The following is a 23,690-nucleotide window of genomic DNA, read 5'->3' as shown; positions in this document are numbered from 1 at the left end:
ATGCGCGGTCGCCATATTACGGAGCACCCCTCCCCTTCAGTCCCGTCACAGCACAGAGCCACAGCAGCGGTGCGGGAGGCTACATACTGAACAACGCTACCGCTGGGGAGGACCAGTGATACAGCAAAACCAAGAGCAAAACGAGGACCCAGAGGGATGGATTAAACCTTTGTACGCCGCTGTTAAGTGATTGTATTCGGTTTTACATCCCTGCGCACCGGATGAAAGGTTGCTCCTTTTCATTTTCTTTCCTTTTGAGGAGATTCAGCAGCTAAAAACGACTTCACTGTAGTCTGTGTTTAGCTAGCCGGTGATGGAGACTGGCAGCTAGCTAGCTGACGTTACTCCTCTGTCAGGCTAGCATCCAACACAAGGCTAACTTACTCAGCAGCTAGTCCGCTTCCAGTGCGAGCGGCGGTTACAGCATAAGTTAGCCTCCCATTAGGAAAGCCCACAAAATGTTAGCTCGTGCTTAACAAAGGCGCTAACGGATAACACTGATAGTTAGCCGGCGAATTACAACTGGCATCAGCTGACGTTAGCTCGCTAGCTACTCAGCAGCAAAGCGGTCGCTAGCCTTCTTTTGCCTCGCTAACTGTCACAGGAGAGTCGTGTATGAGAGGCTGTAAATATCGGCACAACTTTGCCTGATATTTGAGAGCAGGCGAGACTCGGTTAGAACATTTATTTATTTATTTATTTTTGATCGTGTTGTCTGTTGAGCGTAGTTTTGTCAAGACGGCGCCGTTAACGAACTGCAACCTTATTGCGTACTGTCAGAGACAAACTACCCCCCGGATTCTCTCGAAATGCATCATCCGGACCCTGCAGGAGACTCTGGCAGTGTTAGAAAGATGGCGCACCCGGCTGTCTTTCACAGAAGGGGTAGCAATACAGGCAGCGGGAGCGGCTCCACGCTGTCAACGCCGGGCAACCCGGTGGTCAATAACAGCCACGTCCCGGCCGATGATTATCAACCTTCCCTGTTGATTCAGTGCCAACCCCCTGCTGGTTCATCCTCCCCGGGTCCCCATCATATTCCACCCCACAGCCTGAATCTGCATTCCCAGCCCCAGCCCACACAGTCTGCTGGAGCTCAGATAAAAAAGAAGAGTGGTTTCCAGATCACAAGTGTGACTCCGGCACAAATATCTGTGAGTACCAACAACAGTATTGCAGAGGACACAGAGAGCTACGACGACCTGGATGAGTCCCACACGGAGGACCTCTCTTCTTCTGAAATCCTGGATGTGTCCCTCTCCCGAGCTAATGATGTAGTTGGAGCAGAGAGAAGCTCTTCAGAGGAGACGCTGAATAATTTCCACGAGGCAGAGACCCCTGGAGCAGTCTCCCCCAACCAGCCCTCGCACCCCCATGCCCTGAACCAGTCGCAACAGCACGGTGGGGCCATGGTTAACGGGACTGTGCACCATCAACATCCTCATCATCCTAACCATGCCCAGGTCTACCCTCTATCCTCTGGGTCTGGGAGCACCCCATCTGCCCTCGCTTCTGGAGCTTTACCTTGTGTCACCCAGAAAATGCCTTCTAATGTGGGGGTCCCTCAAGAGAATGTTTCCCAGACTGCACCTTCAAGTATTGCCGCTCAGCCTGTGGGGGTTGTGGCCCCAGGATCTGTCCCTGGAATGCACAGCTCTGCTACAGGCACTACAGTTAGCATAGTTAATCCCCAGACCAGCAGTGTTAGTAATGTGAATATGTTGACCTCTGCCAACGTGCCTGTGAGAGGGGGGATCAGCACGAGTGCTAGCAGTAGCAGCGGTGGATTTCCTCTCAATGTGATAAGCAGCAGCAGTGGAGGGAGCATAGGTGGAGGTGGTGCTGCTGCAGCTAACCTTATAACAACCACTAATGTCGGCATGAGCCAGCAACACCAAAACATCAACTCCAACATCACTATGACTACTACGGCTTCTGCTGCTGCTGCTGCTGCTGTCAGTGCCTCTGGAGGGATGGGACTCTCCAGTGGGATCCAGGGAAGACTTGGATCTAATGTGCTGCAGCCTGCGAGTGCCACTGTCACAGCTGTGGCCACAGCTCCTGTACCATCCACTCCTGCTCCAGCCCCTGCAGTGGCGACCACCAGTTCTCGCTTCAGGGTGGTGAAGCTGGACTCTAGCTCTGAGCCCTTTAAGAAGGGCAGATGGACATGCACTGAATTCTATGACAAGGAGAACCCAACCTCTGCTCCCAGCTCCTCTGCATCTGATACTGGGTCTCTCAGCATGCGCCAGTTTGTCTCTGAGAGCTTTGCTGGGGCCTCAGAGAGGGAAAGCACAAGTGGTAGCTCTGTCAGTAGCACTATGAGTACATTGAGCCATTATACTGAGAGTGTGTGCAGCGGAGAGACTGGGGGACCCCCAGGGCCCCAGCATGCCCAGGATTACACCTCCCCTCCTCAGGGCTATCAAGGAATCCTTCCCAGTGGCTTAAGCATGGGAGTGTCCCAACCTCACATGCACCCCCAGGATATCACCCATTCACATGTGAAGACTACTGTGGCCCCCTCGGCTCCCACAAACATTCATCTGCCTGCTGCCATGTCGGGTCACCAGACCACCATTGGACTCACTACGCCTGCTTCACACCAGCAGCTCACCTACGCCCAGGCAGTTGCTAATCAACCCACAGGCTCCACACAGGGCCTGGTTGGTGTTCAGCAACAGAAGATGGGCTACGCCCCCATGCCACAGCAGCCATCTGCAACCCCCCAAGCAGCCCCAGTGCAGGTGAGGCAGCAGGAGTATACCCAGACCCACCAAGGTATCCCCCAGGGCTCTGGTTCTCAACCTCTGTCCAACCAGGCTGGACCAGCTCCCTCTGGGCCAGCTAATGGATCAAATCAGATGATGGGGGCACTGCAGCAGTCACAGGCACTCCTTCACACACAGTCCCAGCAGCCCGCAACCTCCAGTATGCCCTCTCATGTTGGAGTACCAGGTCTAGGTCAGCAGCCTCAGAGTCACCCCGGTCACCTGGACTGCCAGCAGCAGAAGCCACAGTCACTCCCAACACAAATCCAAAATGTGGGCCTGAGCACCCAGCTGCCCACAACAGTCCACCAGAGCCAAGTATCTGCATCAAGTGTGCCTCCTCCCAACCCTCAGAGTGACCCCCAGGCCCAGCCGCAAGCCCACAACACTGGTAATAGTGGTAGGATGCCCCAGCATGGTGTTCCTCAGGGCCAGCTGTCTTGTGTTAGCTTGTCCCAGGACCACAGCAGTGCCCAGGCCCTGGCTCATGCTGCCCAGGCCAGTGCCCTCTATGCTAGCCTGCCAACCTTCACCACCACCCAGCTGCAGGACGCCCAGCGGCTGCTCCTACAGCACCAGTCGGCTTTATTGGCGCTGCCCAAGCTGTCCGGAGGGGAGGCTGGATCTGGATCCAGTGCTGGCCAGGGTCAAGAAGCCGAGGGCAACACTGCTGCCGCCAGTGCCTTAACTGCATCAACTGGTCTCAAGACTGTGGATGGAGAGGAGGATGGGTAAGAAATGCTATTTCTTTGCTTTTTTCTGTTTGTTTGATGTGTTTTAACACACGCATAGACACATTTAACCGTAGTCTGGAACCAAAGTAGCTGCATCCCGTTAAATGGGTGTTTTGTGGCCCAACTCAATATTCAGCGTCTGTTTGAAGCTGGATGATTTCACTGGTTGCTGTGGCAGCTGTGAGGGAAGAAAAGTGTTATTGTTTTCCTAGATAGCCGGCAGACAGAGGCCAGGCTTCCACAGTCTGTCTGTCCTCTGCCAGGGGGACACAGTGCAGGGCTCAGCTGGACTTGATGTCTCTTGTCTTTTATCAAGTGGCTGCAGTGATTCGACATTTTACCTAGACTGCCCCCTTGCTTGAATTGCGGCTGTCTGCCTTACAGGGCACAATTTCTGCTGGGTGCACAGTTTGCTGTAAACCCTCTCAGCACATTTGTCGTTTTAAAGTAGGAAACAAGACAGTGGTTGTATGATTTTAATTAGAGATAGAGGAGGCAAGAAATGTGAAAGAAATTAACTAAATCGTCCAATTTTAAAGATGAAGCAAAACATTCCAGACAGTGTTTAATTTTGGTTGTGTGGCTTAAGGTTAAAATACTCCCTTTACCCTTTCTGTGAACTCATGAGGAGGAGATGTCGGTTTACTTGTCGACATGCGTGTAGTGCCTTAGTCCTTTAGCTTCACTAAAAGCTTATTGATTTTTTAAAATCTCTTTCTCTTCTTCCTTTTCCTCCATCTCTCTTTGTCACTCCTCTCCAGTCATTAAACTTTGCTAGTGGTTTATGCAGTGAACCAACTAAAAGTCCTGAGGAAGTACCTCCAAGTAATGCGCTTTTAAGAACTGATTTTCAGGTCACCGGAAAATTTAATCACCTTGCAGCAGCAGGATATTGCTTAAATTTTAGTCACTCTTTGCTGATTTCTTGAGATGTTATTATTACCTCGACTTTTAGGATGCTTTGCATTTCTGAGTCATAAACAGTTAGGGAGGAGAAACCAAGATGAGTTGATTACAGGACTGGTTCTGTAATAGGGGTGCTATGATGTTTTCTTTCAGTCTGTCTTTATAGGCCAGTTAGATGGATACCGAAGGATGGCTACTGTTATCACATGACATTTAACTCTGAGGAATGTGAAATCTATGGGGATCAGGTGGATTATTGTCTTTGATGATAAGTAGCATTTGGGTGAAACCAAAGCCCTTGGTACAAATGAGAAGATTGTCTTGGCGAATTAGGCTCACGGCTCATTTCTCTGTAGTTTACCTGCTGTCACACAAGTGCAAGTAGTTGACACAGTGCCTGCTGAAGTCGTGCGTTTTCTTGCTGATGGAGGCTGCAGTTTCAGCTGTCCATTCTTAACAAACTGACCTTGATTGACAAAAAATGTAGAGATGACAGCACAGCCTTATCAGCTAATGCAAACCACACTAGCTTGTGCACACTTAAGACCACAAACTACGCTTTTCTGATTCAAGCTTTTCCCCCCAGATTCAAGCCATTTAATGTTTGATAATCTGCCGATGCTGAATTCAGCCTGATATTTCTATATCTGAGTGCAGATAAACCACACTGTAAGTAATTGTAGCATACAGCACATTGAATAAGCAGACTGTTCCACAGGGTTGTTTACATTCTGTAAAACACTGTCAAGTCATTTACTTGATTTACTTAAAAAAGATAAAAGTTGGATTAAAAAAGAAAAAGTGATGTATTTTAAATGTAGGGCAGCATTGCTTTCATTTTTGCAATCTTATTAGCAACAAATATTATATGTTGTGATGCCCGTTAAATTTGAGTTTTACAAACGCTGTAAAAGACATGTTTATTAAACTCTGGAAGTTTTTGAGGCTGCTCACAACTGACAAATGTTGCACCAATGTTCACTTGTGTTTAGGAGAAACTTCACCTTGTGTTTACTGCATAGTGTGTAGTTCATTTTGTTCAGTGGGGCATTGGACCATTTCCAGCAAAAATACCCCTCCATGCTCTTAAGACAGCTTGATTTTAACTAAATCTAATTATGATTAGGCCACAAATTTGTGTGCATTTTTATTTTCCATTTGATTTATTTGGACTACAGAATTTTCAAAAATTATAACACTACATATTCATATAATCATGACACCATTCCTCTAAAAGCTCATGTCCGATATTATTGACTTATTGCCTTAAATCTTCTTCTGATAAAGGAATGATTGGTATTGATTACTTTCACTTTCCTGCTGAAAATGATGGGTAATTTTGTGCAAAGAGGCAGTAAAGTATAAGTTATGGCACCTTTAATCTCCCTTTTTAATTGGAACATTTCTAAGACCTGGGACCTTTTACCTTTGTGTACTTATTGCAGAGGAGCCAGTTGATCTCATAAAAGCAGATTTGTTCTGTGTGGTTGGAATTTATTTACAAGCGTGTTCTAGATGGCTGTGCGCCATGTGAGTGGTTGTACTGCTCCTTTGGTTCCTGTGCAGCTCCTTTGGTTCCTGTGCAGCTCCTGTCAACATATTTTCAGTTTTTAATGTGTGGGATGACCCCACCTTCATAAATCAGCACCTGAGGCTCAGCTGTAAAATGGCAGGACCTCTTTATAGTGTCAGTAGATATGCACTTCTTTGAATGAAGGAGGGTGTCAATGGTGTGCGCTAACAAGCCATTAATGGAATATGTTGAAGATGGATGGGTGGTCTTTATGTTTGTGTGTGGGCAGACTGCTCAGGTTTATAGGCCATTCATGGTAAATTGGTGATAAGAACAGGGTGTGAAATGTTTAATGGTATGAGCAAAATATAACTAGAGTGAAAGCATGTAGTCTAATGTAATCTTATGTGGGTTTTTCTCATGCAAGAGTCTTGAATTTTAGGATGTGGTTTTGTGCAGTTAGATCACGTGCAAGTTTCTGTGTGTGTGTGCATGCTGAGTTTAGTTCTTATTTCAAACCCTCAGTTTGAAGACATAATTTTGTGAGACAGGTTGATAGTAGAGCTTTACTCTGTCCGCTGACATTGGCTGATATTGGCCTAACACAGATATATGGGTATTGGTGTATATGTTGTCCAGTTTGCACAAATATAAATATTTAGTTTTTTAGAAGATTTTATTTTGCAGAAAAAGATGCATGTGATAACTTAGAATAATTAAATTGAATTGTTTTTTTTTTTTGGTTTCCTATGGACTGAGCGATAGATGCCACTTCTTTAGTGCGTGGGGTCACTACCCTCTCAGCACTGTGAAGTAAATATCTTTATAAACATCAACCTAAACATGTCAATTGTCATTCCTGTAAGTTTTGTTCTTTACTATACATCTGACTGTGAAGTTGTTTCAGTTCAGGTCTAATGAACCAATGAGATATTTTGTTTTTAGTATATTTCTTCCAGTTTTCCTTTCATTTTTTAAAGTCACTACTCATGTCTCCATTTAAGGGCTGTCTTCCTTCAGCTACCAAGAATGTACACTTGTATGTATTTGACTGGCCAACGTGGTGTCAATGATGACGCACCGAGGCAAAAGTTGTGCCAGGTAAAAAGAAATATTTTTTTTCAATCCAGCCTGTGTCTTTTTGTTGCTGCGGTGCCAATGCAATACTGTCATTGGAATGAATGAGGATACTGCATATTTTTGACACAGTGCTATTGTTGGATTGAACACAGCGTGTATATGTGTGTTTGAGTGTGTGAAGGCTCAGGGGAATGTAGGCTGGCGGGCTGGTTGGCTGGCAGCATGATGGCTATCTCTGCTGCTGTCTGTTTTGAATGTAATCTTCCCCCTGGCAGCGCAGGGACCCAGTGTGTGCTGGGCCTGTTGCTCATTGTGTGGAGATCAACGAGATCCCCAAAATTCACAACGTGCAGAGGAAATGACCCCACCTGACCTAACCCAACTTAGTCGGGTCTGCTGAACCTCGATGAGACCGCTGAGGACACGGCAGACTGGACCAGATGGAACCAGACTGAGTAGAGTTGTGCATCACTGTTTGAGTTTTGATAAATCCTGCTATTGTGTTGCTCCACGATTTTCTTCAACAGTGTGCTCTGTGCATGGTTCATATGAGCACTGGCTTGGGGGAGGTTATATCACAGACTCAGACATACCTGGTCACAAGATTTTCAGTCTGTCATTGTCCACATCTTGGTTTCTTGAACTATCAAAGATGGTGTTCTTTTAATAACTACTGACATTTGGGACTGAATGTTTGGTAATACTAATGTAATCAAACTCTCAGTATTGTGTTGTAGTATCGAACATTCATCCCCTGTAGGACCGAAAGATGGCTGTAAAACAATTGTGGATTTGTCCTACCAATATTGGCTTCCAATATTCCACTTCACACATCATTAAATAATGTTTTACAGGAAAACATTCATGTTTTGCATGCCTTTTCTTCGAAGTAATATTGCTGATACAGTTGATGGAAATCACTGGTTTCGTCACATATTAAATCTATTCTTTGCACAATGACGCAATATATGCCAATATCACAAAGTCTGTAACAATGCAATTTTGATTCAGTATTATTGCAGTAAGGAGAAACGCGTCCTCTCTCTCTGTTGACTGGTCCTCTCATCAAAATCAAAGTATTTCCATAGTGCTTTTTCTTTCTTTCTCCAATAGAGGAGTAAATATCATCATGGTCTTGTTCTTTGCTGGCTGGCACTCCCACTGTTTGTGGTGCTGTTTGCACAGCTTAAGATGAGGTGCACTTGGACAGAGTACCACAGACATGCCATGGGAACTTCAATCACCTCATGATTTGATCCCGATTCAGACGGCTACGATGCATAATAAAACGATTGATATATATTTTGATGCCTCAAATTTTGTCATTTACATGATTTATTTTGTCTCACTGTGTGACTACTTACTACTTTTGAAAAATAGTACATGTTTAATGAGCCATAACAAAAAGAAACATGTGAATTGACTTCTGTCTCACTTGCTCACACCCAGCCATCCTCACCAATGCTCAAGAAGTAGAATGCAAACATGACATGTTTATGCCCATCATGTTTCCCCATCCAGTTCTTTTAGTCTTAAGGAACGTATATGAAAAGCCCGTCATACTAAATTGATAGAGGTGAGCATAAAGTTGAGATTTGGGTTTTAAATGGTTGACTTTTCTGCCTCGAGACATAGTTGTTCAAGAGGCAATCACAGTGCGTCCAAGAATCTATTTTACCCCAACCCCCACTTTGTTGGGCGGCTATTTTGCTTAAAATACTGTAAGTTCCTACGGTTCAGTAATGTTAGTCCAGGCCAGCCTTCAAAAATGGCTGCTGTGTCACAATTGTCACAATTATTGCTCTGATTTAAGCAATCCTTTTGTAAAGCCTTTTCATCAAGCCTTAAAAATATTGAGAGGTTGTTTTCTAGCCTTATTTCCTCAGTAATCTTACAAAATTGGCTGGAAAAACACCACAGGCTTTATAGGCGGTCCAAGGCTGGATAGGTGCTGTGTCTCTTTAAATTGGTGAGAATCAATATATTGATGTCCTGAGAAACACTCAATCTCAAGTTATTTTTTTTGTTTAAAAAAAAAAACACCAATAGTGTGGCAGCAAGGGTGTGAGCTGTTGTCTTTTTATACATAGAGCTGTGGTTTGTCCACAGTTGCACATCACTAAAAGTAAACAGCATTTGTTATTTGTTATGCTGCTGACGCCTCCCCCAGTCCTGCCACACAGACCGAGCCAGAGAACACCAGAACACAGCAGAGCGGCAACATGCTGTGTGTGAGCGAGGAGAGGGAGGGAGGTCACAGTACACGCTACTGAATATTTACTATGTCTGTTGAAGCTGAGTGGTGAAAGCATGAATGGCAGAATGAAGCTAAACAAGGAGCAGTTTACGTGTGGATATCGCTCCATAAATCACCCCACATTTTTCTCCCTTTGCTTATTTGTATGCTTTGTGCAGATGCGTCATTGATTTCATGTTCTCTGCCTCCCTCTTTCTGATGGTTTATTTTTCCATCAATAAACAGGATTGTTTCACTTAAGAGTGTGGTGGGAAAACTAATGGCTTGTAATGGATGATAATGCATTGTGTTTTTAGCCAGCCTTTCATCTACGAGAAAATTGCCCTCCCACCCTTGAATGCACGCACACACGCACACACGCACGCTGCCATGATGGTCGAACCCTGTCGAAGCTGCTCCTGCTGTTTTTATTATGGCTCTTGATGTACCTGTACAACATGGGCAGAAGCAGTTATTCATATTTTCATCTATTTATTGTTATTCCACTGAGGGCTTCATACTGCATCAAAAAGAGTTGACTTTAGGAACTAGAGAGGCTCTTGGTCATTACAGAATAATTAGCTGTAATGGCTGGTTTGGCATCATGAGTAGAGCTGCAACAATTAAGCATTTAGTCGATCAAAAGAAAAATGTGTTGCCATCTCCTTCTTTTTGGTCATTTTTCTAGTGAAAATGCCAAACACTTGATGGTTTCAGCTTCTCGAGTGTCAAAATTTGCTGCTTTTCTTTGTCATATATGATATCAGATGTAGAGTCTCTGGATTTTGGACTGTTTGGACAAAATAAGCAATTTTGAAGATGTCAGTTTGTGCTTTTTTATGGACTAAATGATAGGGCTGGGTAGCTTTTAAAATAAAATTAAAAATGAAATACCGGTACCAATAACAATACCTTAAGCCTTGAACGAGAACCCTGTTTCTGGGTGAAACCTAGTGTGTTTCCTGCAGCTAATCACCAGCACTATTAGATCTTGGCACAACAATCATGCTGCATGCTTATTGGCCCACTGACGCTGATGAGATTAACTTCTTAGGTATTGAAATTTGCTATTGAAATTGATATTCAGTAGGATGGAGGCAATTTGGTTGGTTCAAAGTATTGTGGTTTGATACCCAGCCCTAATTGGCGGAGTAATGCATGATGAAAATAATCATTAGTTGCAGCCAATGTAACCATACAGCCATGACCAGTTGACTCATTCACTTTGTCACACTCAAAACTGCCTGTCCTCCTTTTGGGTTCATGAGGTTCAATGTTTGCCTCTATCTCATTTCTTTTCCACCAAATTGTCTGTGGTTCTTGAACCACTTCCATTCAGGATTCTTGAAATCCGAACCAGGCCACGTTTCCACCAGTTTTAAGTGGAAGAAAGCCGTACTTGCAAGATGTCAGATTGCATTGATTACCTGCAAGCTTTTGTTTATATAGATATTAGATTTTATCCAAATAACAGGCATGTACCTAATAATAAGAATGCGTAGATTGCTAATATGTTCAAGACAAATGGCCTTCTCCCTCCTTTCTTGCCAACCTGTAGAATATCACACACCCACTGATGTTGTCATGGTCAAGTCCAAAAAACTTTGAAAAGATTGAAGGGTCAAATCATCACTGAATCGTTGGGGCCTGACTGCGGTTCTGGAAACACATGGAGAAACACACTTCAGTCTAATATATCTACGCATTAGTACTTCATCTGAAGAAAGTCCTCCAGAAAATGAGAGAACACACTTCAGAGAGTTTTTCCCCCCATATTATTGACAAGGCTGATAATATCGTGACCAAATGAGGCAGGTCAGACTGATTTCCGCTGATGAGACTTTCCATAGAATGCACTCAAATTTGAGGGATGAACAACTTGTTGACAGATGTATCAGTGGTAAACCCACTCTCTGAAGTGTGGTCTTTAATTTTCTTGAGGCATTTCTTCATCAGAAGTCATATGACATTAGCTAAGTTTTGTTTGAGTGCGTTTCTCCATGTCTCTCCCATTGACTCAAATACTGCTGACGCCATAGTCTGGCTGCAAAGTGAGATCTGGTGATGAAATGACATTTTCTTTATCAAGTTCCTTGAAAACCTGCCAGAGCCAACCTGATCCACATTTGTGGAAAAATGACTATCTTTGTTTCTAATTTGAAGTTTTTGTCTTTTTGTGAGAATCGCACTGTTTCCATCCCCCATTGATACATTTCTGGTGTCTCTAGTTGATTGTCTGATCCAGTGCTGAATTATGAGTCCGTTGTTGTGGCTGAACATGGAGTGAAGTCCTTTCTATAGGTGATTTACGTTCTGCACAGTAAGTACTTTTCTGATTCCCACCGGTTTGATTTCTATGGCAACGAAATACATTTTGCTCAGGAGAATAAAGACCTTCAGAGGGAAAGTGGTGCTATTTTATTCTTCTAAAGATGTTGTAAATGTGGAGATGATTTTATTAGCCCTAACACAAAGATTGAAACAAGAATCACCCAAGACTGGTCATAATTACTAAAAAGATAAAGTAGGATTCATTAGTTTGTGGTAATTGAGGCCTCCTGTTGTCTATTACATGTGTAGCATAATATTCGTGAAATGTGTAACACTATGAATTGGTGCTGATTGAGGTTTAATGTTCAGCCACGCATTTTTATATTTAGGCTTTAGTGGGCTGCCACTGTCATTCCCCTAAACATGCAGGCAATGTGCTGAATCATGGTCGGCATTCCTGTGGCCAGAACACTGTCCAGTCAGCTTCAAGAGACACACACACACACACACACACACACACACACACACACACACACACACACACACACACACACACACACACACACACACACACACACACACTCAAAGAGAGAATGCAGTAGATGACTTTGCTATCGGCTTTTTTCTTCTCCATGTCTTTCACACAATTATCTCCATCTCTCTCTCTGTTTGGTTCATTAAAGATGTTTGTTTTTTTAGCCTGATGGGGAATTAAAGCTGTAGAGGTCATCTAAGGATATATGCGTAGGCAAAGTAATTGATCAACAGATAGTGCCATACTAAATTCATCCCACTGTTCTCATTGCTGATGTGCTGACCAGACCAGCTGAATTGTTTTTGTTTTAGTTATTTTACTATAACAATAGTGTCCTTTGTGCAACAATGATAATTTGTCTACAACTCCCTGAAAATGCCTTATTCACTAAGGCTTGATTATTTTCATGGCATACATGTTGTATGTTGTCAAAAGGGTGAGAAATCAGCTAGGACTGCAACAAACTTCTTTTTTATTTTCATAAATTATTAGTGTAATGGTCACTTACTTGATTAATCATTTGGTCAAAAAGTGTAGGTGGCTTCTTAAAATTACTTGTATTTTATTTACAACTAGGGTTGCAATGGTATTAGAAAGACCGTATGTTAACATCTCTGAATATACTGCAGTATAAAACAAATACTGCTATCACTGTCAGTCACAAATACCTTTAAATCAAAGAGAAATGGCAGGTTCTCTTGTGGTTAAACAAATGCTTTCCTACTCTTTTAAAAAATATTGTCCTGGCAGACATGATACCTAATATAAACTTGAAACATATTTTTAATAACTCACAATGCCAGATTTTTAAATCGTCTATCAAAAAATGTACCAATATGATATGCATAATGTTTACACCAAGGTATACCTTAAAACTGGTATATCACTACAACATAACATTTAGTCCAAGGTAAGGCTTATCATCATAATATTGCTGAATTGACTAATGTGTCAGCTCTAGAATCATTAAATTTATTTGAACAAGGCTGAAAAAAAGTCTTCATCAAGGCTCCTTTTGAATAATTGTATCTTGGTTTGGTGACTGCAAAAAAAAAAAAAAAAGATTTGTTATTTAAAGTTTTAGTTTGACGAAATCCATTGCTTTTAAATAAAATTTTTTAATTGTTTTAGAAAGTGGGATGCAAAGAATTCTATCAATCTCATGTCTGTAGTAGACTCGGGACAGGGTTAGCCTAGCTTAGCAAAGAGCCTGTAGGCAGGGGGGAAATGAATTTGTCTGTTCAGAAACATCCTTACAATAACGACTGCCTTGGCTGAACTTCATGAAGTGTCACAGGGGGTTCATAGGTCCGGCTTGCTCCGGTCGATGTAGTCTGATAGTTTGAGCCTTTCTGCTCAGCTGTGATGATGTGAGAGCTCTCACCAGTGAATGTCTTTTCCCATAGGGTTTGATATTCATTCTTGCTTTGTGTGAGCTAATCCTCTTCTCTATGCTCTGTGGCTGAATGAGGAAGGCTGCTGGAGGGAGAGGGGGTGAAGCTTTTTGTTTTTATTATTTTTCTCTTTTCCCTCTCAATAGTCGAGCCAGCTGCTTCTCCCGTTAGCATGAATCAAGCACAGAGACGCTTTTCGTCATGTCTGTGTCCAATACAACAATGTTGTGTGTGTATAGTAATCACTGTTTCCAATATATTTAATTTATTTAGGTAGTCCACCAAAATAGAACATTTTTTGTAATATTTTATATCTGCTCTTTATTTGTTTATATGTCTATGTTTAAATGCATTTCAATATGCAGATTGATCAACAAAGCTGCAGGAATGGTGCCTTTACTTGCGATTTATTTTTTAAGGCTTTTGAATTTAACACTGTTTTGAAGCAGACTGTGTGTGTTTTGTAGAGCAGCTCACCCACTTCTCTTTGGTCTGACTAGAGGTCAGAAGTTACAACATGTTTCTAACTAATCATTTTGCTCTTAGCATAACACATCTCTTTTGGTCTTTTTTAGCACAGTCACTGTAGCATTACAGGCAACTATAGTCTGCCTACAGACCATTTTGAGTTCTGAACATGGGGCTGTACTACCCCCTGCTGGTTGGCAAGCTATGGACACATACTGCATACACATTGCAAGTACTGTATGTATGTGGGTCATGTGATGGTCCAAATACTGTTATTAGGCATAAAGGTACCATATTTTTCAAGCCCTCAAAAGACTGTCTTAAAATTGACTGGTCAGATGACTGAGGGAAAGTGCTGAAGTACCGCTGCTGCTACTGCTTCCTTTCAGACAGGCTAGCCTTGATGATCGGAGGGAGAAGTGAAACAGCAGGACCACAGATCATGATGCTGGAATTGGAGATATGCTTATTTTTTTTCCTTTTCCTGTTTCTGATATCTGAGCTTTGTTTATCATCCAATTACAAGTATCAATCCAATACCAGTGTACCAGAAGTACTGTTTTTGTTTTTTTTGGATGTGCTTACACAAGGTTACACAAGTGGCTTGCTGTTGATGGATATTGGTTACTTACAGGTGTAAGATGCTACTGGCAAGTAGTAGGGTCTTGTGTCTAATGAATCAGATAAAAGGAAGTGGTATTTGATCTGTACAGTGACTCGTGTAAAAGCAGATACTGAAGCCAGCATTTTAAATTGTACTGGAGGTCTTACCGTTACTGATACTAGTTATGTGTGTTGTGTTATGTTTTCATGTTTGTACAAAGGCATGATAATCAGTTTTTTGATTTGTTGCTGCATATTTCTGACGGGAAGTTGGGACATCTACAGCCGTGTTTGCACTGACAAAGGGCATGTTTTCAAGCAGACATGTTCATCTGTGTTTATGGTGACCAAAAACAAGTATTTTAAGCCAAAACAAGATCTTTGTGTTGTGCTGAAGTGATTTGTGCCTTGCCCTTACTTGGTGATAAGCATAACATAGTCACAAGATACAATTGAAAATTGAACCAAAAGAAAGCTAAAGTTGCAACCTAAGGAAACATAACGCATCAACATATCGGTTCCTATCAGAAACATAGAACTCTCAACATTAATTCTGCTGATTGGGTTGTCCATTGCTGTAATCATTAAAAGTGCATTTTCAATGTGTGTTGCTGCAGTTGAAAGTGAATTGGCTGGAAAAGTTTTTGCATTTGTTGGTGCTTTCATGTGGTTCAACATCTAAGACTTGTGAGTTACTGAGGTCAAAAAAGCAGGCGTAAGAGTTGTTACAATCACCAGAACAGCAGTATGATTTGTTAAGAAAACCTTTTGGGCTGAAGATTTTAGGGTGAAAGGAACTCAGTGTTGCGATCCATTCACAGGAATCAAATTAATGAGTAAAAAAAACAACACAAGAAACAAAATACAGAAACAAAACTTGAATGCACAGTTGAAAAGGGAAAATACAGAAAGCAATCTTGAATGCCCAGTTGAAAAGGGAAAATAGTTGGCCAGTGAGTGTCTTATCTCAAAGGTCCAGATAGTTTGAGCTGGTGGGGTGTTTACTGCATCCAGTTGGTGGTTGGGACTTTAAAGTGGGACCTGACATGAGCCACAGTCCTTCCCAGGGTCCAGGCAGGTCAAACTCCTTAATATCTTTTAAAATAGCTGTTTATGCAGAATAAGTCTTTACTGATTGGTTGCTTTGGAGCATCAGAGGTGTGACAACAGATAAAGAGGTTGTTTAAGGTTGTTATTTTCTCACATTGACATTGAGCTGCTCTCAAATATGCACTCGCTCACTAATGGGAATATATACATGAATTAGCGGGAGGACCTTTGCATCCAACAGGGCTAATAAAGGGAATATTGATGTGATTTCTTTGAGATAATTAGACACATTTAATTAGCAGCAAGCTGTTAACATGTCTTGACCTACATGGTGAAAACATTATTTAGTTACACTGGCCGATAAACAACATTATTAATATATAGTTGTTATGTCAATGTTATTATGTCAGAAGAAGAAATTATTTCACTTCTGACAACGGCTTGCTTTCAAGTGTGCAGCTATTGTAGGGGGACATCTATGACTTTTTCAACTGTGGCTCTTTAAGCTGAATTTAATATGCTTTGTGATTCTTATACTTGTATTTTAAGCCTCACCAGCTGCTTATTTTTTTACTGGATTGGGTTGAAATTCATGCTGAACATTCAAGAAGATTTAGTGATTAATGACTTGCAACCTGTATTAATTTGAATAGTTGTTGCATAATATACCTGTATAAGAATCTTTGATTCCAAAATATGGAAATAGATATATAAATAAAACCTCTACTAGTTGTTACTTTGTTGTAACCAAAATATGGTTCTGTGTAGTATTCATTTGTATTAGTTATTAAAAGAGAGTCTGATCAGTTTGACTTCACAGTGCAAGGATTTGGAAGTATTAGAATACACATTATTTCTTGGCTTGTTTCTCACGTAAATGGTATTGGAATGAATGATTTTTAAATAACTGACCCGAGGGTTTTTATACAAACTCCTGCTGTCTAATGCCAGACAGAGATGAAAGTCAGCTGGCTTAATGAGGCTTTGTGTTTCAAAGAAAAGAAATGAGTGACTCAAATGGCTTGCTGAATGACTTTTTATGACATGTCAGACATTTCTCTGAACAGCAGACACAACAAAGACACAGTGGTGTTAAGTTTAGGATTAATTGGTGGCATTTGGGCAGAAATTTAGCACTTAACAGGAATTCACCCCTATAGTCCTTAGTGGAAGTTTAGTTGGTAGTGAAACGTGGCTCTACTGTGTACCACCAGATGGCAGTATGCACCAGCCTACTCCTCTGAAGTCTCAGTGCAGCTTCCATCAGCCAGTGAGATGAGCATTTAGAGCCTCACAATACAGCACTGTGATAAATATGTAATGTTCAACAAAATCACATGAATCCATGTGAGTGTTTGCCCTCTGATTCTTAAACATAGATAAAGTGCAATGATGGAGCAAGGTGCCCCACAATGCTGGTCTGTGACTGAGTCAGCTGCTTAATTTTACATGTGTTAGTTATGTGTGGACTCTTTCTTATAAATATGAAAGGAGATTAATTCTAAAACAAATGTTCCATTTTTACTGCCATTGTGAATCTATCAACATTGCACTGGTGACTGGCAAATGTGTATGGTTATTTCGATCTTTACTCAAGGTAAAGACAAACTTGTGTTTACTTCCTAACCCCCTGGTCGGTTGTCATTAATTTGTTTTTCTTTTTTTGTCTCTTTCATGTTCTCCTGTGGTCCTCCATTTGCTGTAACAGGTAAGACTTGTTCTATTCTTTTTGTTTGACTCAGGATGATCCAAGTTTCAATTTCAACAAGTGTTAATTAGAGCAGCCTAAGGTTTTCCTCATGTTTCTGTTGCAGTGAATCAATACTAATTCTCATATGAACATGCAAAAAAAAAGCCTGATTAATTGCAGATTTTGTTAAATGCACAAGGCTGCATCCTATTTATGGAGACCCCCATTTCATGTTAACATCAATTTGATATGAAATTCAAGCTAACTGTGGTAGAGAGCATAAATCGAAGTTTTAAAAAGCACTTGTTAATTTTTGTCACCAGAAGGGGGTGATGTGCAGTGCTGTTATTAATATGTGGTGATGGACATGATGGATAAGACTTTGACAGTTCTTGCCACTTTTCAGCAAGATTTTGTTTTATATGAATGTTACAAACAGCTTCTTTCAGTTGTGGTCACCATTAATGTTTACATCCTGTGCTGTCTTGAGCCTCTCGTCCATGTGTATATGCAAGCTTACTTCAGTGCATCGGTACCATAGTTCAGTAGAAAAGAAAATATTTAAAACATAGACATAAAAGTAGGGTATGCTGAATATAAGAGCAGAAAAACCTTGAGGATACTTTCAGTGAAACTCTGTTTGACAGTAAAGCGGAAAAACAGTTTTATTTGTTGCTAAGCTGTGCTTATGATAGCGCTGCTGTCGTCAGAGAATTAGGACCTGATGAAGTCATCACTCGTAAATCCACTCACTGCTCTCTCCTCTTCTCCCCACTTGTAATCTTGCACATGCACAAACAAATGAGAGGGCAGGGAAATGGGTCAATGCTTGTAGTTTAATTGTTTCACAATTATTGATCTCATGAACTCTCGTTGACTTGTTTCATCAGCTGATTCAAAGGCAAAGAAAACAGACCAGGATCTTGATTCTTTTCCAGTAAACATGAAATGAAATATTTTTGTAATATTTTGTAAAGACAGACATTTAAAAAAAATTAGATATGATATTAGGAAGATGCTGAAAATAGATTTACTCTTATGCGTCATCTGGATACTCAGAAAAATTTGGAAAAGCTGAATCAAACTAAGATTGACAGTGGCATTCTCCATCAATACTTGGCTGGTCGATGACAGATCAATACTGTCATACCATGGCCCTTTAGGGACCCAGCTCAGATTAGGATGGATCAGAACAAATCAACTGAGGAAGGGGAAGGTATTTTTACATAGTGGTGTATATTTAACAGATAAAAACGAACCCTTATCCTAACCTAAAGGAAACTAGAAAATGTATTGAGAGAGTTTGAGGAAATATACAGGAAGCTTTGACTAATTAAAGCCACTTCATAGCAATGTTTTTAAATATCATTACCAGTTTGTTTCATATATTAATAGCTTTATCTTTCCATTGACATCCATCCTTTCCTACAGCAGCTGAATTGTACTGAAAGCTTTACTTTTCAACAGCTTTTCTCTTTTTTTTTTGTACTGACCTTGCGTGAAATGGGAGCTTGGTGACACTTCAGAGGCAGGAATCGGTTCACACTGGATTGATCTCAATGGACACCATGTAATTAGATGACTGATACTGTGTGTTAAGTGGTATTGAGTAGGACTAGTCAAGGGAGACCAGAATGTATACCTCATCAGCTCAAAAATAGAAACACTCCTGCTGATGCTGTTCAGCCAAACAACTGTATACCATTTCATCTGCCCACCACTTGGACAGATTTGGCTGAGGGACCTGCAGATTGTGTTGGAGGAAGGTTTGTTGGGATGTAGACTAGGGCATGAGAGAGCGATGACTCACGTTTGGTTCTGTGGAGTATTAAAAGAAAAACAGCCTCCCACCAGCCAACACAAACACACTTGTATCATTCTGTTAGAGACAAGGTGGAGGCTGTGTAGCAGGCGTGTGTTGTAAAGCTTTATGACCCAGACATTATGGTGAGTAATCGCGCCTCCTCCATCAGCCGATAAAAGATTACAGACTCGGAAAAAAAATAGAGGCTCACTCACAAACAGATGAGTTTCCATTTAACACATTAAAAGCAAGGACATTTATACAATACAGTTAAAATAGGGGATTGCTGATTTTTTTTAAAATAATTAAATGTAAAATACATTACATTTGAGAGATGTGATATTGACTTGAAAAAAAAAAACAGATGTTAAGTAAAACTTAAACTGAACAAACTGTCTCATTAAGGAGCAGTGCTCAAGTACGGTACTTCACCGCTAATTCCAGTTATTTACCTATTTTACTTATGGCTTTTACTGTTTTCATGAACAATTTGAACAGCCCTCCAGTTGCGCTTGTCTTTTAATTTAACTTGGTAATCGTAGGCTAAGATAGACTCATGGATATTTGGCAATGCTGCAGAAGAGCCATTTGATCTTGGAAGGAATGCCGATTGTACCCTTTCCCATTGAAGACAAAAGCCAGATGTTAGTGGGTGCTAGTGGTTTTTTTGTCCATTGTAAAAGGGGTATTAGATGGAGTTTAAACTTCAAAGTTGTCAAAGATGGAAATAAACCCCAGCTGACTTGATAAAGGTTTCTCTGAAAAGCCTGAGGCTGAATGAGAATATGTTGTTTTGACTTTAACATTGCTATCAGAGTATTCCTCAGTGGGTTTTATAACTTTTTTAATATGAAAATATGACTCGGCTGACCACATTGAATACATAAACAAAGCTGTGACTTGTTTGTTGCGAATTTACATTTTTAGTTCGTCTGTCCTTTAATTTAAGCTGCAAAGTAGGTGTTATTTGATTTCGGATCATGACGTTGCGCACATTACTCTTAAATACTAGAGTTAAAAGTGACGTGGGCGCAATATTGCACGTAAGGTTACAGCAAGACGGGTCTGAATTAAACTGTTGATGTGTTTTAGGGTGTTTAATTAGCAGGCACATCCACTTGTAGATCTATATTAAGATTACTATAAGGAGACATACAGCAGCCCCAAACTGTGTCTTCTCTGCTGCTCCGTGTTGCTGCGGTTCGCATCATTCCTGTCCTCTGTAGTCTGGACCTGGAACGCTGTGTGTTCTTTGGCCGCTAATCCTGTTAATGCCAGGTTTCACTCCACATTACTCAAAGCTGCTGCTCACACACACACACACTTATGTAACATGGGTCGTGTGGGTGTGTGTGGGTGTGTGTGCGTGCGTGTGTGTGCGTGCGTGTGTGTGTAAGTAAGATAGATTGATGGAGGGTTTGGACGTGTTTTGAAACAGGTTACTTTTAGTAAGACTTGTGGTGTCTCAATATGCAGTTGTAGGCGTTATTTGATGAGCAGTTGACTACAGATAGCTTCTAGTCTTGTATCATGTAATGGATGTTTGAGAACCACACCTGTGTTTGTTTATGCACGTTTACATGTATTTTACACATTTTACCTGCGTTTTAGTGCAGAATCATCAGTTGTGCAAGAGGTTGTGTTTCCTTCCATCACATCTCTTACAGTTTGCTGTTTAAGATGTATATTGTAAAAGAGAGCTGCAACAATTAGTTGATCAATGGATGAGTCTGTCAAAAGAAAATAACACAGAACATCAAGTTTGAGAGTTAAATTAAATTATCTGAGACTGACCCGATCAAATATCAGTCTTTGGTGCAGATACTGACCTGATTCACTAATCGGATATTGAACTGATGTCAGCTGTCCACGTCCCAATCCAGATTCCATAGTCTGATGTTTCTATGACTTAGAAGTATGTAATAATGCAACTTTAAGGCTAAAACTAAAATGTTACTATTAATTGGTAATAAAACAATTCTACAAAGATATCCAGCGCTCTCCATATGTTTTTGTCTGCTTGCACTGGACCATAACATAATGTAAAATGAAAAAGTCTCCCACTGAGTGGCTCCCACAGTTGGCCCACTCAACATGTTCTCAGTTTGGAGATGATTTAGTCTTATAACATGAAGCATCCTGCATCTGTATCGGCAGATATCCAAATTCAGGTGTCGTAACTGGAACTGAACTGAAAAAAAATCATACTGCAATTATGTTGACAGGTATTCCGATGAGTGGGCACAGTCATTTTTCTATAACAATTTTCACTTTGACTGATAGTGAAAGATTTGGAGAACAAGATTTGTAGGTCAGTGCATTTCTTCAGCATTACAATATTTCATGATTATGCTGTATGTCTCTTATTATCTTGGATATATTGTGATTTTAATAATATTTTAAATAATTGTGCAGCTTTAATCTGAACATAGTGCATAAAAGGGTCAGTTGGACCATAATTGAAACATTTGTCGTTTTTCTCTCTTCTCCCTCCGCCCATGACGTTTTTGAGACAGTACTAATGCTGAGGCGGTGGATCTAGGCCATTCCAGCTCTTGTGTCTCTGGCTGACTCTCTCTCCCTCCTTCTCTCCCTCTGCCTCTCCCCCAGTGTGTGAGTGAGTTTCGTATACAGCGAGGACTAAGGACTTGCTGTTGTCAGCCCAAATGCTCCAATAGCACCTGTCTCCCTTACGCATGGAGGCCAAAATGGCCACTCATCATTCCTCCCTGCCTCTCTGACTGACTCACTCAGTAGCTCTCTGTCATTCTCCATAGTCAGGGTGTGACTATGGAAAACCACTGCCAGGGCTTACTGGTAAAGTCTGTGTGTGCTTTCCACTATCAAACTACAGCTCAGCCAAAAGCCTTTACAATTCAACAATTCAATAGGCCTCTTTTTTCATCGCTGGGACATGCCAGGCCCCTTTTATTAACTTTTACAGATTGCATTTCTCCTGAAACACAGCAGATGTGAGCGTAGTTCCTCTTCCTGTGAGTAAGACGCATTTTGCTGACAAACTGTAATTACACCAGAAACAAAACCAACATACTTAGAGTACAGCAAGTGCTGCAACGGTTAGTCGACTGGTTGATTACCTTATAGACAGAAAATAATTGCCAAATCATTTCCATAATCAGTTCATCGTTTAAGTGATTTAATATGCACTTCATTTTATAAGTCTTGTTTGTGACACAGGATGAGGTCAGAGAGGCCTCCACAGTCAGTGAGGGAACCATAGGTAGTGTTTACATGATGACTTGATACTGATCTCTTGAACCTCCACAACAACTATTAAAGATGCTTATTGTAGCTATCAAATTATACATGATGCTGCAATTTTATGGCCTGTTTTGATCCTCCAGCTTTTTTTTTTTTTTTCATGTTAAACTTTTCAAAGTGTTTGTGCACTTGGCCACCATTTTGGGTGAACAGGTATAAATAATCTGTATATCAAGTTATTATTGAGTGTGTAGTGTGCAAAAACTTGTGCTGCAAAGATAAGATTACCTAAAAACTAAATTTCAATCATGATCTTCTCATGTTTATGGAAAGTCAGGTGAAGCTGCATAATCCAAACATTTCTGGAACTTTACAGCAAAACAGCGTTGCAGCATTCTCTCAAATAACTGAGGGACATGGGGACCTGTTTTGAACGTGTAAAACAACTTAAAAGGAACATTTAAATGGCTCCATAGAGCTTGCCCAGCGTAATTAAAGTCTTCAGAAAACCTGAGATCCCAAATGGAAATTGAAATCTTCACTGTAGCTGCCAAGCTAAAAGCACAAGGGGAGAGCGTGACCGCACCTGAAGGGTGCGATTATGGTCTTTTCATATCAATTTGGGATCTTGGGGCTTCCTGAGACTTTGATTATGCCGTTTTGCTCCTGTATGGAGCATTTGTCTTTGTTTTAGGTTTTAAAAGAAGTCCTCATCTGCTTATTTTGTTTAAGAAAATGCTGCAATGCTGTTCTGCAGGGAAACATTTTGTGGACTACAAAATGTCACCAGACTTTTCATTGTACTTGTTCTGAAAGTGATGCTGTGCTGACAAACTAATGTTAGGATAAAAAGTTACAACATTTTTGTAACATCGGCTGCTTATGAAAAGGCTATAGCTGAGACCACATGCAGCAATCTGACACTGCAGGTACATCAGGCCAATACAATGCCACAAAGGCAATATTGCACTTGTGATTTTCTTTTTAAACTTGTCACTCAGTTGATTAGGTGAAGCGACGTTCTGTGAGCAGGCTGCTGTAGGAGTGGATGACCCTCTCAGAAGTAATGTGATGCACTGCAGCACACACAGTCTGTTAGGACAAGTGAAATCCCCTGCATTGTGCTCACCCTTTACCTGTTGTTTCTTGACCGGCTGTCTCTAAGCCAGTGGAGGCTCTGTGAGTGCATGTTGTGTGTTCTGTCTGTGGAGGCACTAAGCCATCTTAAAGCAGCTTTCAGTGAGAAATGACAAGATAAGACCCTGAAGCACAGGGTCTCTTGTCTATCACGCAGAGGGGTCAGCATTTGAAAACTAAGTCAAGCTTTTGAACATGATAACTAAATCAACAAGTTCAAGACTGTTGGAGCTGCTTTTGCAACTTTGAGGGGCACGACCAAAAACCCTGATG

The 23,690-nt window shown here is 41.2% G+C and overlaps 1 protein-coding gene across 4 annotated transcripts; it reads left to right on the top strand.

Moving 5' to 3' along the window:
- On the top strand, positions 1 to 21,690 carry LOC119026066 (TSC22 domain family protein 1-like). Of its 4 annotated transcripts, none has more exons than XM_037110164.1 (2): positions 1 to 3,505; positions 7,283 to 7,798. In XM_037110164.1, the coding sequence occupies exons 1-2, from the start codon at positions 810 to 812 to the stop codon at positions 7,377 to 7,379; spliced, it is 2,793 nt and encodes a 930-aa protein (XP_036966059.1). In that variant the 5' UTR covers positions 1 to 809; the 3' UTR covers positions 7,380 to 7,798. The 4 variants fall into 4 exon arrangements, with proteins under 4 accessions (XP_036966059.1, XP_036966060.1, XP_036966061.1 ...); XM_037110165.1 differs by lacking the exon at positions 7,283 to 7,798 and adding an exon at positions 8,121 to 8,272 and having other exon boundaries at positions 2 to 3,505; XM_037110166.1 differs by lacking the exon at positions 7,283 to 7,798 and adding an exon at positions 21,669 to 21,690 and having other exon boundaries at positions 3 to 3,505.
- The last annotated feature ends 2,000 nt before the right edge of the window (positions 21,691 to 23,690 follow it).

The sequence above is a fragment of the Acanthopagrus latus genome, chromosome 9 (genome assembly GCF_904848185.1).
Source record: "Acanthopagrus latus isolate v.2019 chromosome 9, fAcaLat1.1, whole genome shotgun sequence".
In the NCBI taxonomy this organism is placed as follows: Eukaryota; Metazoa; Chordata; class Actinopteri; order Spariformes; family Sparidae; genus Acanthopagrus; species Acanthopagrus latus.
This window is presented reverse-complemented; position numbering and strand designations above follow the sequence as displayed.

Bases quoted from the DNA above. Each gene is read 5' to 3' on its own strand.
- LOC119026066 (XM_037110164.1), top strand. From the start codon at position 810: ATGCATCATCCGGACCCTGCAGGAGACTCTGGCAGTGTTAGAAAGATG. The intron at 3,506-7,282 runs GTAAGAAATGCT...TCCCCCTGGCAG, and splicing joins GTGGATGGAGAGGAGGATGG to CGCAGGGACCCAGTGTGTGC.